At 54.5% G+C, this 18223-nt stretch overlaps 2 protein-coding genes across 3 annotated transcripts; one reads left to right on the top strand and one right to left on the bottom strand.

Annotated features, from left to right (window-relative positions):
* Positions 1 to 6100: 6100 nt before the first annotated feature.
* Positions 6101 to 16831, bottom strand: LOC127294696 (protein DETOXIFICATION 44, chloroplastic). Of its 2 annotated transcripts, none has more exons than XM_051324563.2 (12): positions 16435 to 16831; positions 16129 to 16275; positions 15882 to 16042; positions 14819 to 14954; positions 14602 to 14698; positions 14395 to 14495; positions 14029 to 14192; positions 7383 to 7454; positions 7177 to 7293; positions 6988 to 7083; positions 6774 to 6895; positions 6101 to 6634 (listed from the first exon to the last, which is right to left on the bottom strand). In XM_051324563.2, exons 1-12 carry the CDS (start codon positions 16829 to 16831, stop codon positions 6583 to 6585), a joined length of 1662 nt encoding a protein of 553 aa, XP_051180523.1. In that variant the 3' UTR covers positions 6101 to 6582. The 2 variants fall into 2 exon arrangements, with proteins under 2 accessions (XP_051180523.1, XP_051180524.1); XM_051324564.2 differs by having other exon boundaries at positions 15882 to 16039.
* A 53-nt stretch (positions 16832 to 16884) lies between these two features.
* LOC127294699 (uncharacterized) lies at positions 16885 to 17751 on the top strand. Its single transcript, XM_051324567.2, has 3 exons — positions 16885 to 17023; positions 17094 to 17218; positions 17376 to 17751. Exons 2-3 carry the CDS (start codon positions 17128 to 17130, stop codon positions 17492 to 17494), a joined length of 210 nt encoding a protein of 69 aa, XP_051180527.1. The 5' UTR covers positions 16885 to 17023; positions 17094 to 17127; the 3' UTR covers positions 17495 to 17751.
* Positions 17752 to 18223: the final 472 nt, after the last annotated feature.

Raw genomic sequence — 18223 nt, 5'->3', positions numbered from 1 at the left:
CAGCGCGTTTGCTTTGTGGCGGGAGAGGCCCTAAGCGCCTGAACACAGATACGTTGGCTGCCTCCTTCTTCTTCTGGTTGCATTCTGGGCAATTGCCGATTGTGGGCAATCGGCTAATTCCTGAATCCCAGCAGTGTCTGAAGAAGGGGCAGTCCCAGTGCCTGTCATTGTCGTCTTGCTCCCTTGATTTTCCATTGGCACGGCGCTCGTGCTCCTCCTCATCGCGATCATGCCGACGATATCTTCTGGCTTCTCTAGCCAGACGATCTCTTTCATCATCATAGCTGGACCGTCGGCGTTGGTCATACTGACTTACATACTTGTTGAGGAGGTGATCAGAGAGGGGTCGCTGATATCTTATGTTCTTCACTTCTCCCTCTGTGACGTAGCGCTTGCCATCATGATGGAGCCGATCGCGTGGAGCGGCCTCCTCTGTGTCCTTGCTACGAGAGCAGCTGCCCTCGTCTCCATCTTTGCCAGAGTGGTGCCCAGGTCCTATCATGTTGATGCTGAACGAGGATCCTGGCTGGCAACCTTCAGGGTAAGTGCATTCCACCATGTTAACGGCGGGGAAGGGCTGGGTGTCAACCTTCATGGCGTACTGGTTGAAAATTAGACGCCCTTTTTCTATCGCCGCTTGGATGTGCTGACGCCACACCCTGCAGTCGTTGGTGGCATGGGAGAGCGAGTTATGCCATTTGCAGTATGGCTTTCCGTTCAGCTCTTGCACCGTGGGGAATTTGAGACCTTCGGGAATCGTCAACTGCTTCTCCTTGAGCAGGAGGTCGAAGATTTGCTCAGTCTTGGTCACGTCAAAATCAAACCCCCTGGGCGGGCCTGGTGGCTTTACCCATTTGCAGGACACGGGGGTTCCCCCACGAGTCCATTCAGCCACTGCTACCTCTTGATCTCCCGCAGAAACTTCGTCTTCCTCTGCATCGACCAGGACTACTGCACGCTTGAATTTGTCCTGGTACAGGTCCGGGTGGCGCTGTTCATATGCCGACAGTTTCTGAACAATGTGCGCCAGTGAGGGATAGTCTGCTTGGGAGGCCATGTCCTTGAGCGGTGTTGCGAGGCCCGCTACTGCCAACTCGACTGCTTCCTTTTCAGTTATACGAATCGAATAACATCGGTTCCTAAGATTCCTGAAGCGCTGGATGTATTCTGTCACAGTTTCTCCACGCTTCTGACGTAGTTGTGCTAGATCGGCAATGCCGGACTCGGAAGCCTCTGAATGGTACTGCATATGGAACTGCTCTTCCAACTGCTTCCAAGTCCGGATGGAGTCTGGTGGCAACGAGGTGTACCACCCGAAAGCCGATCCCGTGAGGGACTGTGAGAAGAGCCTCATGCGTAGTTGATCCGACACTGAGGCCGGTCCTAGTTGTGCCAAATATCGGCCTACGTGCTCGATGGAGCTGGAACCATCTGATCCACTGAATTTGGAGAAATCAGGGAGCCGATATTTAGGTGGTAGCGGGATCATCTCGTAGTCGTCGGGGTACAGCTTGGAATAGCCGATTGCCCTCCTTTTCGGCACCATGCCGAACTGGTCTCTCAGTATGGTACTGATCTGATCCGCTATGCTGGCTGCAGGAGTTGAACTCTGAAGATTCGCCGGGGTGGCGTACTTAGCCAGCCATGTTTGCTTTTCCAGCTCTGAGCCAACCGCAGGAGCTGAGCTCTGGAGGTTCGTCGGGGTGGCGTACTTAGTTAGCCACGTCTGCTTCTCAAGATCTGTCGCTGACGTCCCTCCTGTTTTCCCAGAAGCCCCTGATGTTGTGGCCTGGTTTGTGAGCGCCCAGTTACCGCAATCTGGCACATACGTGCACGTGTACCCGTGAGGGATCTCCTTAGGCGCCTCAAGCAAGAACTGGTAGTCACTAGGGTCACCACCGATCTTGTAGACGATGAATGCCGGTGAATTCGGCACTTCTGGTGCCGCCAATGCAAATGGCAGCGGTGGACGGGACTGGAGTGGCAACTCTCCTTGATGCGTCCCGAGAGCTGGTCCTGACGGCGAGTACTGGTGCCTCATGATCTCCTGGATCACGCGAAGAGCGACACGCTCCAACGTGTTGACCAGGTTCTCAGAGTGGCGGTGTAGCGAGTGAGCCACCAAGTAGTTGATCTCCTGCCGCAGGGACCTGGTGCGTTCTTCCGACGGGGCAGAGAGGTCTATCCCATCTAGTGCACCATTAGGCGAGAACCCCTTCCACCTGATGCCATGTGAACGGGTTCTGTGGAAAGAGCCGATGAGGTCGGCTTCGAGGATGACTTTGATCTCATCATACTTCTTCTTGAGCTCGTCGGTCAGATCCTCGTACGTGACTGGCGTGCCGTCCGCCATCTCAGATGTAGATGGCGATGTGGTTGATGTAGACGCTGGTCCCACCGGGCGTGCCAGAATGTGTTGCTGTCAAAACCCACCGGCGGGCAGCGACGGGCAACACAGTAGAGCCGGGAACAACCTAGGGCTGCGGCTGGCCGAGGTCCCTCCGAGCGACGGCCCGCAAAGCCTTCTGGTCACACGTCCGATGCTGATTGCAAGGGCGTGCCACCTGACCTATACCTGGTCAGGAAGGTGATGGAGATGCCTCGCTTAGTTTCCTGCATGGCATACACGTAAACATTAAATACGAGCCTCGATCGGCTCTCAGGTTATCCTGTGAATCGGCTCAGGGAGCCAATCCACCCATGATTCGTACGAGGTGCACGAATATATGGTGGTCCTGCTTGATCAAGATAAAGCTAATGAGATCTACGACGATTTAGAGTTTTCACCGCATAATCGGATCATCCTACTCAGGATTGGGCCTCGCGGCCACGTACGGTGATCGTAAGCCGATCCTAGACAAGGCCTAAAAACCAACACGAGGTTGATCCCCGGAACATCCTGTCTAGGACTAGCAAACGACACCCTACGTGCCGCTGGATCCTCCCGCCCTTTGTAAGGCCTAACTATTGCAGATATTAAACTAATCCTTGATGAACAAGGAGCAATCGTAACGGATCGGATCTACTAAATAATGATCAAGCGGGGTGCCGCCCCTACACCTAAGATAGGTGTAAGGGCGGCTAGACATGCAAGGGTTGCACTACGATAGCATGTTACGCGAAGAACTATGCTAACCCTAACACATCTATGATAACTACGTTGCTCGCCATCAAAAAGGCTTCAGTACGAGCAACGCATGAACAACATAAAGCTTGTGCTGCCTAGATCGCAAGATGCGATCTAGGCAGCATGTTGCTTACCGGTAGAAACCCTCGAGACGAAGGAGTTGGCGATGCGCCGAGATTGATTTGGTTGGTTGAACGTTGGTTGTTGTTTATTCCATAAACCCTAGATACATATTTATAGTCCAGGGGACTTTCTAACGTGGGAACAATCCCCACCGTGCACGATACAAACTCTGTTTTCAATCTAAGATGCAATCTACTATAATTAAAGATACATGGGCAATCTAGCCCAACTCTTCGTGCAAGGCCGCTTCAGAGATCTTCCACGCGTAATCTTCCAAGCCCATCTCCCTTACGGCCCACCTCCTGATTTGGCCAAAATCTGGTGATAACAGGGCCACGGATATTCGCCAGTTCAGGCCTATTACGGTCATCAACGTGGTTCAACGGTTGTTCTCCAAGGTGTGTGCGATGAGGTTGGCTCCGATTATGGAGCGGATTACGCACCAATATCAATTCGCCTTCCTCAAGGGTCGCCACATCCACGATGGCATTCTTGCACTACATGAGATCGTGCACGAGGTCAGGAGTCGACATCAGAGGGGTGTCTTCTTAAAACTGGACTTCCAGAAAGCCTACGACCGCTTGGACTGGTCCTTCCTCCGACAGGTTCTTCAGAGGAGGGGCGTGGACGACCGGATGATTGGTTGGGTGATGCAGATCGTGATGTCTGGCAGCACGGCCATTAACATAAATGGGGAAGTGGGTCCCTATTTTAGGCCGGCGTGTGGAGTGCGTCAGGGTGACCCCCTGTCCCCTATCCTCTTCAACGCTGCGGTGGATTCCCTGGCCGAGATCCTGGAGAGGGCTAGGACCTCGGGCCATATTACTGGTGTGGTGGGCCACCTTATCCCTGGCGGAGGGGTGACTCACCTCCAGTATGCGGATGATACCATGATTATGTTTGAGGGCTCGGACTTGGACATCCGGAACACCAAATTCCTTCTCCTCTGCTTTGAGGCCATGTCGGGCCTCAAAATTAATTTTGACAAAAGCGAGGTGGTGGTCTTGGGGTACCCCCCGGAAGTTCAGCAGCGGATAGCTGACAACCTCAACTGCAGGCTGTCATCTTTCCCTATGAATTACCTGGGAGTTCCGGTTAGGGACTCTAGGATCCTTATTAGGGACCTCGCCCCCTTGTTGGGGCGAGTTAGAGCGAAGGCGGAGCCTTGGTGTGGGAGGTTCACCTCCAAAGGTAGCAAGTCGATCCTCATTGACTCCTGTCTGTCTAGCCTTCCCATGTACATCATGGGGCTGTACATCCTTCCCGAAGGGGTACATGCTGCCTTCGACAAGGAGCTATCCCGCTTCTTTTGGCAGGACAGACAGACGCGCCGAGTATCACATGGTCAGATGGGCCGATGTGTGCGCCCCCAAGGACCTTGGGGGCATAGGGATCATATCCTCGCGCCACATGAATGTGGCCCTCATGCTGAAATGGGTTTGGAGGATCTTGTCGGACGATGGGGGCTTGTGGCTGAAGCTGATTAAGGCTAAATACCTTCGGGGTCGGCCACTCCTTGCCTGTGACCGTCGGGAGGGATCTCAGTTTTGGAGAGCCCTCCAGGACATCAAGCACGAGATTAGAACCGGGCTCTCCCTCTCCATAGGCGATGGTAGAGGGACCATGTTCTGGCTCGACACATGGCTAGGTGATCGCCCCCTTAACCTTGTCTTTCCGGACCTCTTCGCCATCTGTGCTAACCCTTCTAGCCTGGTGGCCGAAGTGGCACTGGAGGGATGGGATTTTGTGTTCCGTCGCGGTCTAACTCAGGGGGAAGCCCTGAGTCTGGACTCGCTGCGGGACCTCCTCCCGGACGCCCTGCCGGGAGGACTAGATGCGCCTTCATGGCGCTTAACGCCGTCTGGTACGTTCTCAGTGCGGACGGCCTATAGGGCTTTGTTTAGGGGGCCTCTGCTTCCATGGACGGGTCCGCTCTTTAAGGCCCCTATCCCGCTTAAGACGAAGATCTTCCTCTGGCAGCTGCTGAGGGATCGCCTTCCCTCTGGGGTGGAGGTTATGAAGAGGCACGGGCCGGGCAACGGGCTTTGCCCATTGTGTGCGGTTCCGGAGACAACGACTCACATCATGTTTTCCTGCACCGCGGCACGATTTCTTTGGAGCTTCCTGTTGGAGGCGCTGGGGCCTGAGTGGCAGGCCTCGGCCCTCGGGGAGTTCATCGAGGTCCGGGCGAACACTACTGGTAGGAGGAGGCGCCTCTTCTGGTTATTGTTCGCGGCCTTGTCCTGGACTTTGTGGACTGTGCGCAATAAGATGGTCATCGAGCGGATCTTACCTCGGCGCGCTTCTGACTCTGTATACTCTTTCTTGGCTTTGTTGCAGCAGTGGTACCCGTTGTGTAGACAGCGGGACAAGGAGCGCTTGGACGGCATGCTGGAGGATCTTCTTGCGGCTGCCCGCCGCATATCTACACCGTCCAGCCTCTGAGTACACCTCTTGTGTGGGGTGTTGTATCGTTTTCCGTCGAGTGTTTGGGCGTGTTGTGCTTGGCCCAGCAGACTCTTGATGTGGGGTGTGTGCTATGTGTGTTGTATGTGAACTTTGTATGGATTTGGTTGCTTTATTTATAAAGCGGGGCGAAAGCCTGTTTCGAGGAGGAACAGAAGCAAACAAATAAAAACAGATCCAGGAAAACAACATAAGTAGACCATCAACAGTTACTTCTTGTAATATTAGTATTCTTCTCTGTACACACAAACAGCACACATCCTTATTCAATATCATATTCCTATGTTAATGAGCTAGATTTGAAGAAGGGTAAGTTGCTCATACTAACCAGCATGCCATTGCAAAGACAATCCTGGGCAAGAAAGTTAAGATGCTGCCTCAGACTCGTAGGTTTTGCTCATAATCATTACTAGTAATATCATATCTACACGTCCCAATACTTTATGCCTTCAGAAGTGGCAAAAATCTATACATAAGAGCATCATGAATGCATAACATGGCATTATGCGTGCATTTGTAAAAAATCGCAGAAAGCTCGACATTTTCAGTCCTACATGGTGAATCTCCCACAAAGGAAAAAAGAAAATACATGGGGGCTTTTTATTTGTATAAACCTTGCTTGCACATTTTATTAGATTCTCCAGCTTTCTTGTGCATCCCAAGGCTGTAACAACATTCCGCAGCAGGCAACGCAAGATGGAACACCTACCTACCTGGCTCAGACAGCTCCTCTGCTCGTGTTGTGTTACACATGATGACTCCAGCTTAAGTTTTGTTGCTGCTGATCCTTGTACGATTGGTTAAAATGTTGCACTGTTAGAGATCAAATAATTGAATTATGCATGGACCTGCATCTCCTTGGTCTACTAATCAGTCTCTGACCAAACTATTTTCCAAGGTCCTCCTTTGCTCCCTAACCTGAAATGGCCAGATTTCAGTCAAGCCAGTGATATATATATTCTTATCCAAAACAAGAACCGTTGTTTTCATTCTTTCTTAGTGTGGAAATTGATATCGAACAAAGCTGGTAAAGTGCGATGGTATTAAAAAAACCTACCTCCAAAACCCGGCAATTGCTCGCAGTCCCATGAACAGAATAAGACCAGCCCAGACACCACCGAGACCAAACTTGGGAGCAACGGCAAGGAGGAATGCTGATGAAACAACCCCCGCGAAGAGCTGAAACGAAGAATATGCCAACATGGTTATGATCACAAAGTTGCAGCTATAACCGATAAGCGGTAACACTGTAGTGACGACAGAAACTGAACCGTGGAGTATGCGGCATATGCGAAGTCAGAAACACCATAGTAGAGCCCATCAAACACAAAAGCAATAGCATTTATCGGCTGGGAAATAGTGACAAACTGCAAAAGGTAACATTCGCGAAATGAACATAAGATCAATCATCTGTTAGGTGCTTGAGAAACAAAGAGTTGATTCCTCTGAATTATCCTTACCCAGACCCCAGACCGTGCAATATCTAGCACTGCTGGATCATCTGTAAACAACAAGGACAAAGATCCGAACCCAAGGAACAAGGTTCCAGCAAGTGCAACACCAGTTACGCCTCCAATCTGCAGGAAAGAAGATACACCATCAGCTTATAATTAGAGCCAAGGAAGACAAGATACTTCATCATAATGATTGCAAATAATGTCATAACCTGCAGAACTCTGTACAAAACTGTGCGGGCTTGCTTGTAGTTCCCTTTCGCATATTCACTTGCAAGTAGGGCCTGCATTAAGTTATAGATACGTCAAAGCGAAATATCAGTTACTAGGCTTTAGATTAGATGGCTCTCCCCGCTCCCACCGCTCCTAGCCTAGCCTAGCCTCCCACCACCACCACCGCCGGAGCCCCCCCGCCGTCGCTGCTCTCCGTCGACCGCCCCTCCCCGTCATGGCCTCCCCCGCGTCCACCTCCGACGCGTCCTGCTCCGCGGACGGCCTCCGCTGGCGGAGATCTGGCAGCGAGTTCTCCAGCGCGCGCAGCTACTCCGACGTCGCGCGCGCCGCCGCGGTGCCGCCAAGCCCCGCCGACCCCTGTCGCTGCTCCCTCCGGCGCCGCCACCGCCCGGAGGGCGCCCGCCGCCACCCGCCTCGGCCCCCGCTCGGAGGTGCACCGGGTCAACCGCGAGCCCGCCGTCGACGCCGAGGGCTTCCAACAGCCGCGCCGCAGGTACCACAACCGCCGCCCCCGTCGCCCTGAGGCGCGTCGCTCTCCGCCTCGGCCCCGCCGTAGCCCCTCGCCTGTGGAGGACGCCAGCATCTGCTTCCGGTGCCTTGAGCCCGGGCACATCGTGCGCGACTGCACCAACAAGGTGCGATGCCGCAAGTGCCTCTTCCCCGGCCATGAGTCCTGGGAGTGCGGGCCCCGGCAGCGCCAGGCCCGGTGCGAGATCGAGCGCGCGGCGCCTCCTGCTCCGACGCGCCGCACCACCCCTCCGCCGCCGCCCCCACCTCCGGCCACTGCGCACGCAACGCCCACCGCCCTCGCGACTCCGGCCCCGACGCGTGTCATCGTCTCACGCTCCGTCGAGATGGAGGAATCCGAGCGCATGCTCGAGCGCGCCATGCTGGCGACCATCACCGGCACCCGCCCGGCCGTCAGCATCGACGACGTCGCCGACCTGCTGCACGCCTCCTTCGAGCTTTCGCCGGGAGACTTCACGGTGCACATTCACCACCCCGAGGACTTCCTCGTCATCTTCTCTAGCATGCAGATCAAGGCGCGGATCAGTGGCGATCACTTCGTCAGCTGTCCTGCGTTCTCCCTCATGATGCGGCCATGGTGCAAACTCGCCCATGCCGGCTCGGGAAGGTTTGAATATCGCGTCGAGCTTGCTCTCCGCGGAATCCCTCCCCAAGCCTGGCAGCTATCTACGGCTGAGCACCTCCTCGCCCCAAGCTGCTGGATTGAAAAGATTCACCCCGACACCCGCTCCCGCGCCAACCTCGCCGTCTTCCGCTGCACCGTCCGCGCCCACAGCCCCGCCGACATTCGCTCCCATACCATTCTCGAGGTCGTTGAGCTGGTCCCGTCGCGCGTGCCATCTCAGGCGCCGCAGGTCAAGACCCTCACCTACCCCATCAGCATCGAGATCGTGCACGCCGTCGCCGAGGGAGACACCCTAGCCGCCCAGGCTCCGGACACCGACGCCAACGGCGGCGCCGCGAACCAGGATGGTGCGCGCGGCAACGGCGATGGCCGCCCGCGCAACAGGAGGAGAGGACGCAAGCGTCGCCGCACCGCCGACACCCCTGACGGCCGCGCGGATGGCATGGCCCTCGACGGCCTCGGCTCCATGGACCTAGGCCCGCATGTCCGGGCCGACGGCCTCGCCATGTCCGCTTGGCCCTCCCGCCGGCAGCCGCCGCGCGGCGGCGCGCCGCCACCGGTGTTGGAGAGGACCATCGACCCGTGGCCGCGCCAGCGCCGGGCCCGCCGATCTCGTCGCCATGCCAAAAAGGGAAAAAGATGGGGCTGGAAAAAGAAGGTTACAGAGTTGGGCCCATTGCCAAAGCCTGTTGCAGAGACAGCTCTGTCCCCGACAGGATCAGCGCCGCAGTGCCCAGGGCCCGCTCCAGGGACAGATGTCCCAGCCTCACTCGCCGAATCAGAGATTCCCTGCACACCGGATGCCACCGGCCGTTCAAACCCCCTGTCGGCTTGTGTGCATGGACAGGAGGAGCCTGACGCGCTTTCGCAAAGCGTGCCCCGGGATCAGCGCGGCGACCAACCCACGCCCAGCTTCGTGCTGGAGACACAGCCGCTGGACCCACCGCTCCCTGCTGCAGATCTCTTGTCGGGCCTTGGCGTTGCTACCTCGTCTCCTTCGACCGAGGTTTTGGAGCCTTCTGTTGACCGTGCAGCTGCGGACATAGTTGGCGCCAACGCCACCGCCGCGCCGTCACTCATGACGCCACCCGAGGCCGCCAGCGACCAAGCAAGCCCACGGCCCAACACCTGTGAGAGCCCGCTCACGATCCTGCGCCGTCCAGCTCCTGTGGATACGGATGATGGGCCATCCAACGAAGCCCAGGCCTCCGCGCAGCCCATGGCGGCCTCCCTCGCGGCTGCATGCACGCCATCTCCACGGCCAGCTGCGAGGTTTGCCTCGCCGCCGATCACCATGCGCCGCCGGAGACCATGCCCGCCGCAGCCTTGGACGCTTGGTGATTTCCTCACGGCAGCCACCAAGCACCTCACCGCCGCTCTGCCCACGCCGGGGCGCCGCAGACAGAGGCCTGCGCTCAACTTTGCGCCGCGCCGGGGACGCTCCGCATGTGCCGCCGCTGCCGCGCCACCCACGGCAGAGAGACGCGCCCATATGCACGTCCTGCGCTCGCTTGGCATCATCGGGGCCAACCAGAGGATCACTGCGGAAGAGATGAAGACTTACGAAGGCATGTTCGCGACGCCGATCCCGCTCACCGTTCTCACGGCCATGGCTGCCCTGGTTGACCGTGAGATGCCGCCGATCGCCATCGCGGCTGATGCTGCCGCCACCCCTGGTGGGCCGGTCCTCGTCTAGCCGCGCTAGTGCCTCACCACCGTCGATCTCTTCCCCATGGATCACGGCCTTAAGATAGCTAACTGGAACGTGCACGGCATTAACGCTCGTGCCCGTCGCACCGCCATTCGCTCGTTGATTGATACCACTGACGCTTCCATTGTTTGCCTTCAAGAAACTAAGATGGAGCTTGTCTACTCGTCTGTTGTCCTTGAGTTGCTTGGCTCTGAGTTTGTCGACTACGTGTACTTGCCAGCGATCGGCACGCGCGGCGGCATTCTTCTTGCTTGGAAGAGCACGGTTGTCTCGATCTCTGACCCGGAATTCACCGCCCACGCGCTCTCCGCCAAGGTCTGCACGCCCGGCGGCACCCCCTGGTGGATCACAGTTGTTTACGGGCCCCAAACTGACGCCGACAAGATCGCGTTCCTCCAGGAATTGCGCGAGGTCCGCGCTGCGTGCCCCGGGCCTTGGCTGCTCTGCGGAGATTTTAACCTCATCTACCGCGACGGCGACAAGAACAATTCCAACCTAAACCGGCGCATGATGGGACGCTTTCGCCGCGTGCTCAATGACTTGGCTCTCAAGGAGATCTACCTCAACGGTAGAAGATACACCTGATCCAACGGCCAATCGCCGCCCACGCTCGTGCACCTTGATCGCTTCTTCTGCACCACGGACTGGGAAGAAAGCCACGGAGAATGCCACCTGCGCTGCCTCGCCTCCGTCGTCTCCGACCACTCCCCGCTGCTGCTGGATTGCTCGCCCATGCCCGCTGGCCACCGCCGTTTCCGTTTTGAGGAGTTCTGGTTGCGCCTGGACGGGTTCCACGACACGGTCACCGCGGCCTGGAACTCTGTCCACCACGCCGACCCCTTCCAGCGACTCTGGCTTCGCCTGCACGCCACGGCGCGCAGCCTCACCAGCTGGAGCTCGAAGACTGTGGGTAGCGTCCGGATGCGCATGGCGATCGCCAGGGACCTTATCCTACGCTTCGACAAAGCCCAGGAGGACCGTGCCCTTTCCGCGCACGAGACCTGGCTGCACAAGCAGCTTAAGGCCACTTATCTAGGGTTGGCGTCTCTGGACCGCACCATCGCCCGCCAGCGTGCGCGGATCGCCTGCCTCCGCGATGGTGACGCCAATACGGCATTCTTCCATCAGCAGTGCACCTACAGGAGACAAAAGAATAGGATCTACGCCATCCGCGTCGGCGACCAGACGATCACTGATCAGGCCGCCATTGCCGAGGCTGCCTTCGCTCATTACGACGGCCTGCTGGGCACCAATGTCGCGCGGGACTGCACGCTGGATTTCACGCAGATTATTGAGCCCACGGACAGCCTGGACGCTCTTGAGGCCCCCTTTACCGTCGACGAGATCTGGAACGCCGTCAAACGCATGCCGGCCCGCAAGGCTCCTGGACCTGACGGCTTCACCGCGGAATTCCTTCGTGCGTGTTGGACCACTGTCAAGCAGGACGTTGTCGACGTGTTCCAGCAGCTCTTCCAGCTGCGCGGCAGAGGGTTTCATCGCCTCAACCAGGCGCTGATGACGCTGCTTCCCAAGCGTGCGGACGCGGCCGCCCTGGGTGACTACCGGCCCATAAGCCTCATCCACCTGATCGCCAAGCTCTTCGCCAAGACGCTGTCGCTTCGCCTGGCGCCGCACCTCGACGGCCTGGTCAGCACTAACCAGAACGCGTTCATCGGCGGCCGGAGCCTACACGACAACTTCCTCCTGGTGAAGCAATCCGCACGCCTCCTGCACCAGCTCGGAGCACCTCGGGTCCTCCTCAAGCTCGATCTCGCGCGCGCCTTCGATTCCATCTCGTGGCCCTTCCTCTTCGAAGCGCTACGGCAATATGGGTTCGGAGATCGCTTCCTCGAGTGGATCGCGATTCTGCTCTCCTCGTCGAGCACGAGGGTTCTGGTTAATGGCGAGCCTGGCCCTCCTATATGGCACCGCCACGGACTGAGGCAGGGCAACCCTCTTTCGCCCCAACTCTTCGTCCTCGGCGTCGATGCTCTGGGCCGCCTCATCCAGCGCGCTGCCCATCTTGGCATCCTGCAGCGTCTACACCCTACGCGTGCCGTCCCCGCGTTCTCGCTTTACGCCGACGATGTGGTCCTGTTCTGCTGCCCCACGCTGGACGACGTCACCGCCGTGCGCGAGATCCTGCAGTTATTTGGCCGCGCCTCTGGCCTGCAGGTCAACTACTCGAAGAGCTCGGCCACGCTTATCCGCTGCGACCAGGACGATGCCACACCGGTGGTCCAAGAGCTAGGCTGCCCCATCGTCGATCTTCCCATCTCCTACCTCGGCATCCCGCTGACCCTGAGGAGGCCCACAGCTGCGCAGATGCAACCGCTGGTTGAGCGCGCCGCTGCCGGCCTGCCTACTTGGAAAGCCAAGCTTATGACCAAGGCAGGAAGGGCGACCATGGTCAAGGCCGTGATCAGTGCTATTCCGATCCACCAACAGCTCGTCCTTGCACCGCCTAAGAAAACCCTCAAGCTCATCGACAAGATCAAGCGGGGATTCCTATGGGAAGGAAAGAGGGAGGCCAAGGGCGGCAACTGCCATGTCAATTGGAAGCGAGTGTGCCGGCCTCTCGCCTACGGCGGCCTGGGCATTCCTGACATTGAACGGACTGGCCTGGCCCTGCGCTTGCGCTGGCTATGGCTTGCCCGCACCGACAACAGGCGCGCCTGGAGGGACCTGGACCTGCAATTCTCGGCCGAGGAGCGCACGATCTTCTTCGCCTCCACCAACATGGTCATTGGGAACGGTCAGCAGGCGCTCTTTTGGGAAGACAGATGGATCGATGGCCGGGCTGCACGCGAGATCGCGCCTGCGCTGTTTGATTGCATCCCCAAACGCCGCCGCAAAATCAGGACCTTGGCGCAAGGTCTCCAGGGGAACAGTTGGGCCCGCGACATACATGGCATCCTTGGCATCCACGAGATTGGCCAGTACCTACAGCTCTGGATGGCCATCGCCCACACCACGCTGACGACGGAGCCGGACAGACTCGTTTGGAAGTGGACGGACAGTGGCTCTTACACAGCCAAGTCCTGCTACCTCGCGCTGTTCCAGGGCTCGACCATGTCCAGCTCGTGGAAACTTACCTGGAAGACCTGGGCGCCGCCGCGCGTCAAATTCTTCAGCTGGTTAGCGAGCATGGACCGTTGCTGGACTGCGGAGAGACTGGCCCGGCGAGGACTGCAACACCATCCCAGGTGCTTGCTGTGCGACCAGCTGCCGGAGACGATGCATCATCTCATCCTAGCCTGCCCCTTCTCTAGGCAGGTCTGGCATGAGGTGTTGGCGCGCCTACGCATGACTTGCCAGCCACCTACCGACGCCGACGCAACCCTGGACGACTGGTGGCGTCGAGCGAGGCAGGGAACCCCCAAGATCATGCGCAAAGGCCTGGACTCCATCACCCTGCTCACGCCGTGGCTAATCTGGAAACACCTCAATGCCTGCGTATTCGACAGAAGCCAACCATCGGTCTTTGGATTGGTGGACGACATCATGGAGGAGGCTGTTCAGTGGGCTAGGGCAGGGGCTAAGGGTTTAAGGGTTGTGCTGCCGACGACTTGGGACGTGCACTGATGTTGTTTTCTTTCTCTGTTCTCTCCCTCTTAGGAGGCTTGTAAATCTCCCTATCTTTTCAATGCAATGAAACGCAAAAGTCTTTTGCGTTTTCTCGAAAAAAAAAATAGATACGTCAAAGCATGTATAAAGATATCAGGCTAGACATTGAAGGTCAGTTCATGTAAGTGCAGACCTGCCCAGCAAGAGCTAGAGCATCATTAAGCAGAGAAATTGTTAACCAGACTTGCAAGCTTATCTCATAGCCAGCCATTGGAACAGGCCCTTGCCTTGCAGCCAGTGATGTAGACAGCCACAATGGCAGGATTACTGCGATGGTTCTGCCAATTAGCAGTGCACCTGGAGAATTGCTCTAGTTAAATTGAGTACGATATAGGTATGTTTCAGCAATATGTAATTTAGATGCTTAATAAAGCAATAAGTGGAGTCGGATAATTGATACTTTTCTGAACTTTTATGTAAGATAAAAAAATCCCGACAACGAAGCAAAATCATCATGTGTAAAGAGTCCTACGAAATGAACATAGGGATATAGACCAACCAGATTTTAGGTAGCGGATGATGTCACCACCAATGATGTTCCATGAGAACAGGACTAGTTCGTTATTCAGCTTCCATAAGAGGATAAACGCTGCCAAGTACCTGCATACATGCAGGTGAAAATGCAAAGAGTTCACGATGTTCTGTAAATATAGATAACACGAGTAAAGCAGAAAGAGTAAGAGATCTCATGGTAGGTTCAACATACTCAGAAGTCACAGTTGCCAATGCAGCACCACTTACTCCTAGACCAAGTGGAAAAATAAATATGGCATCCAGTATTGCATTTACGAGGTTGCCAGCAACTGTATGCATCACACATCCCTATAGTTAGTTTCTCACTTCAACAATTTCAAGTCAACAGCTTTTGATATCTTAAACAGGAAGCCGAACATAACAACAAAACTCTGTTTACGCAATCTTACCCACAGCATACAGAGGTGTTTTTGTATCCATGAATCCACGAAATGCACCTTGTGCTGCTAGTGCTACCACAACTGGCGGAGCACCATATGCCCTTAAAGTAAGAAATTGCTCTGCCGGCACTCGCATCGGTGAATCCTATGTACATTGTAAATAGTAAAAGTTATGTTTGATCCATAATATTACGAACTGTTTAGAGTTCATGACATTATGATAGTGCCATGTTTACATGCCCTACATTCAAGAGAATAAATGAATAAACCATAAAACGCTAGTGTAGCAGGAAAATTAAGTCCGCGGTTGGCTACTGAGCTGCCAGTCTAACACCTAATATACAACCGTAAGTTTTAATGGTATGCTTGGGAAAATGGTTTGTACTCAATAGTACATGGGAGATTTTTTCATTAAACAAATAACAATCGGGTTCTGGATACGAAAATGTCCAAACACTCAAATATTATTATATCAAGTAACACCCATATTCTGATAGTACCACAAGTCAACAACTCAGGTGTCCAAATGTGAGAATGGCGTAATTCCATGGTTATTTGGTTTCATCTTCCTAGGGTGAACGAAGGAGGGAAGGCTATTGAGCTAACAGTCTAACACCTAACATATATTCGTAAGGTTTAATGGTATGTTTTAGAAAACTGGTTTGTGCTCAATGGTACAGTGCAAGTTTCTCATTACACAAATAACAATCGAGTTCTGGATATGACAATATACAAAAGTTGATCTGTTATAGGCTTATAGCAAGTAGATACCCATATTTTGGTAGTACCATAACTCATCTGTCCAAATGGGATAATGGCGTAATTCTATTGTTAATTGGTTTCATCTTCCCATGATGATAAAAGGATGCTTTATCTTGCTCCAAAATTAGCTGTTAAACATACAACTAACAAAGCACAAAACATAGGTTTAAGAATTAAGTTTTGAAATTTCAGATCTGCATCAGACCACAAACAGAATAGAATAAAAAAATTGCAGTGAACCACGCAGGCAACACCTAAAAAACTTTAGATCCAAGAAATTTGAGTATGGCAATAAATTAGTCTTACGTACGACAGGTATACCAACGATGTCCATCAGTGTCCCACATCCAACAATGAGTCCCACCATTTCCATCAACCCAATGCCAGCAGCCAGAGCCAAGGAGGTTGACACGGCCGGGAGGAACTTCCTTTTTTCACTTGCCTTCTCTCGGGTGATTGGCACTTCATCTCCTAGGTGAGAACTATCACAATAATCAGTGAAACACAAACCAGATTCCTGCTTTTAACAAGACAAACAGAACTCCCAACTTGCTTACTTTGTCCTGCACTGCTAGAATTTGCATCGATTGCTTGCTGTTCAGCAACAAAGGATGTGGTAACATTAAGCAGTGGCACATTAAACAGCTTGGACACCAGGTTAAAGACAGATATGGATACGCCAACAGCAGCAAGTTCAACCGAGCCTGGTGACAGAATTAAAGAGCTGAGATGAAGACGTATTTCAATAAATGGGTGAACTATATGCTGCTTGTGAATTTTGCACTGAAACTTGTCAAGTACTTTCCTAGTAGTTTTCCAAATTCCACTGGTATGAGCTCTCACAGTGCAAGATAATTAGTTACCGATATGGCCGACGAAGGCAGTATCAACGAGCGCAGTAATGGGGTCGGCGGCGAGGGCGAGCACAGCGGGCAAGGCGATGCCAAGGATGTCCATCCCAACCTCGTCAAGCCTGAACCACCCCAGTAAAGCGCGCGCCGTGTCCACAGCCTCCTCCTCCTTCCTCTCGGGCTTCAAATCCTCCCGTGAAGCCTCCCTCTCCTCGTCCTCCTCGACCACGCCACCCACGGTCGGCTTCCCGCGGCATCGAGGAGGGTGCCGCCGGTGAGCGGCACGGCACCGACGAAGGCGGCCGGAAGGAACGGTGGAAATACAGCCGAGCCTCGAGGGTGAAGGGGCTAAGCTAAACGCGGCGGCGACGCCGACAGCCCTCATCGGCGCCGGCGAGGTCGCCGCCATGTGTGTGGGCGCGCGGGAGCGTGTGGATGGATACGGTGCACGTGCGGAGTGTTCAGATGCAGAGTTTGCTGGGCCTGTTTGGGGCCGTAACGAGTAACGACCCACTCCCTCTTCTTCCCCCTCGGCTCCGCTTGCACCACGATCCGCTGCCGGCGCCACGCTCCGGCCGCCGCTGCATCTGACGACTGGAAGGTACCGGATTACTCTGTCTCACTCATCCGATGGAAGATCGATCGGACTTTAACGAACCCGCGGCTTACAGTTGTATCAGAATTCAGCGCGAGAATCTGCATCGTATGAGGTTCGCGGGGTGGTACCTTAAGATCGCCGCCGGCGGCGCGGCCATAGGCGCCGCCATGGAGCTCTTCATGATCCACACCGGCTTCTGTGCGTCCCTCACCCATTCACCACCAACTTGTGTTGCTTGGTACCCAAAGGCCTGTGCAAATTTGGATTGCATTGTGCCATTCCATCTTGCCATTTTCTTTGGTACATACCAAATTAACAACGCCATTGCTGCTTTATGTTTTGTTACCTGTTGCAGATGAGAAGGTAACTATGCTGGAGTCAGAGAAAAGAGCTTGGGAGAGCAGCCCAGAGGCCCAAGCCATGAGAGAAGCCTTGAATCCATGGCACAAGAATGATGAACCAGAGAGCAGATAGTCACTGATATGCTCATGGGTACTCCTGTCTAGTAATTGCATTCTCATCGTTTCGAATGTATGGTAACACCACTTTAGTGACGAATTAATAGGGACGTCACATCTTTGCAAATGTTTGAAACATTTCTAGTGTTTATCTGAACACAATGTTTATGTTCATACTGGGATACTCCATATCAAACCAGTGAATTTGTTCGTGTGTGACTAGTACTGGCTTGTATGGGTTATCGGTACTGAAGAAGTGAAGTGTACATTTTTCGATTGGGGATTGCTTGAGTTGCATATCAGCGCCACTTTTATGCTCAAACTTAACATGTTAGGCAGATCCAAACCTTTTTCTTTTCAGAACTGCCATCTATAAAGTAGTGAAAATATAGAAAATGGAAGAGTTCATGCCAGACTCCATATGGCCAAAGCAAAAAATCAGAAGTAGGTTGGAGTGCAGTTTTGGCTCCCGGGTTTAGATGAACCTTTTATTTGGACCGTTATATTTTGCGTGGAGATTGAGGATAATGTCACAAATGAATGGGCTACGTGCGCTTATAAATTGAGTATACAACAACGCTGTCGCATACCGTCGGTCATAGGGCCCACGGAAGTAACGCGTCTAGAACGGTGAGAAAACCGTGCTTCCAGACGGCTGCCTTACCGTCATGATCTAGACCAGCGGTACATCTGGCAGGCGGCTTCGTAGACCACGGTTCTTCTAGCAGGAGTTCAACAAGGTAAA

Source organism: Lolium perenne, chromosome 4, assembly GCF_019359855.2.
Source record: "Lolium perenne isolate Kyuss_39 chromosome 4, Kyuss_2.0, whole genome shotgun sequence".
In the NCBI taxonomy this organism is placed as follows: domain Eukaryota; kingdom Viridiplantae; phylum Streptophyta; class Magnoliopsida; order Poales; family Poaceae; genus Lolium; species Lolium perenne.
This window is presented reverse-complemented; position numbering and strand designations above follow the sequence as displayed.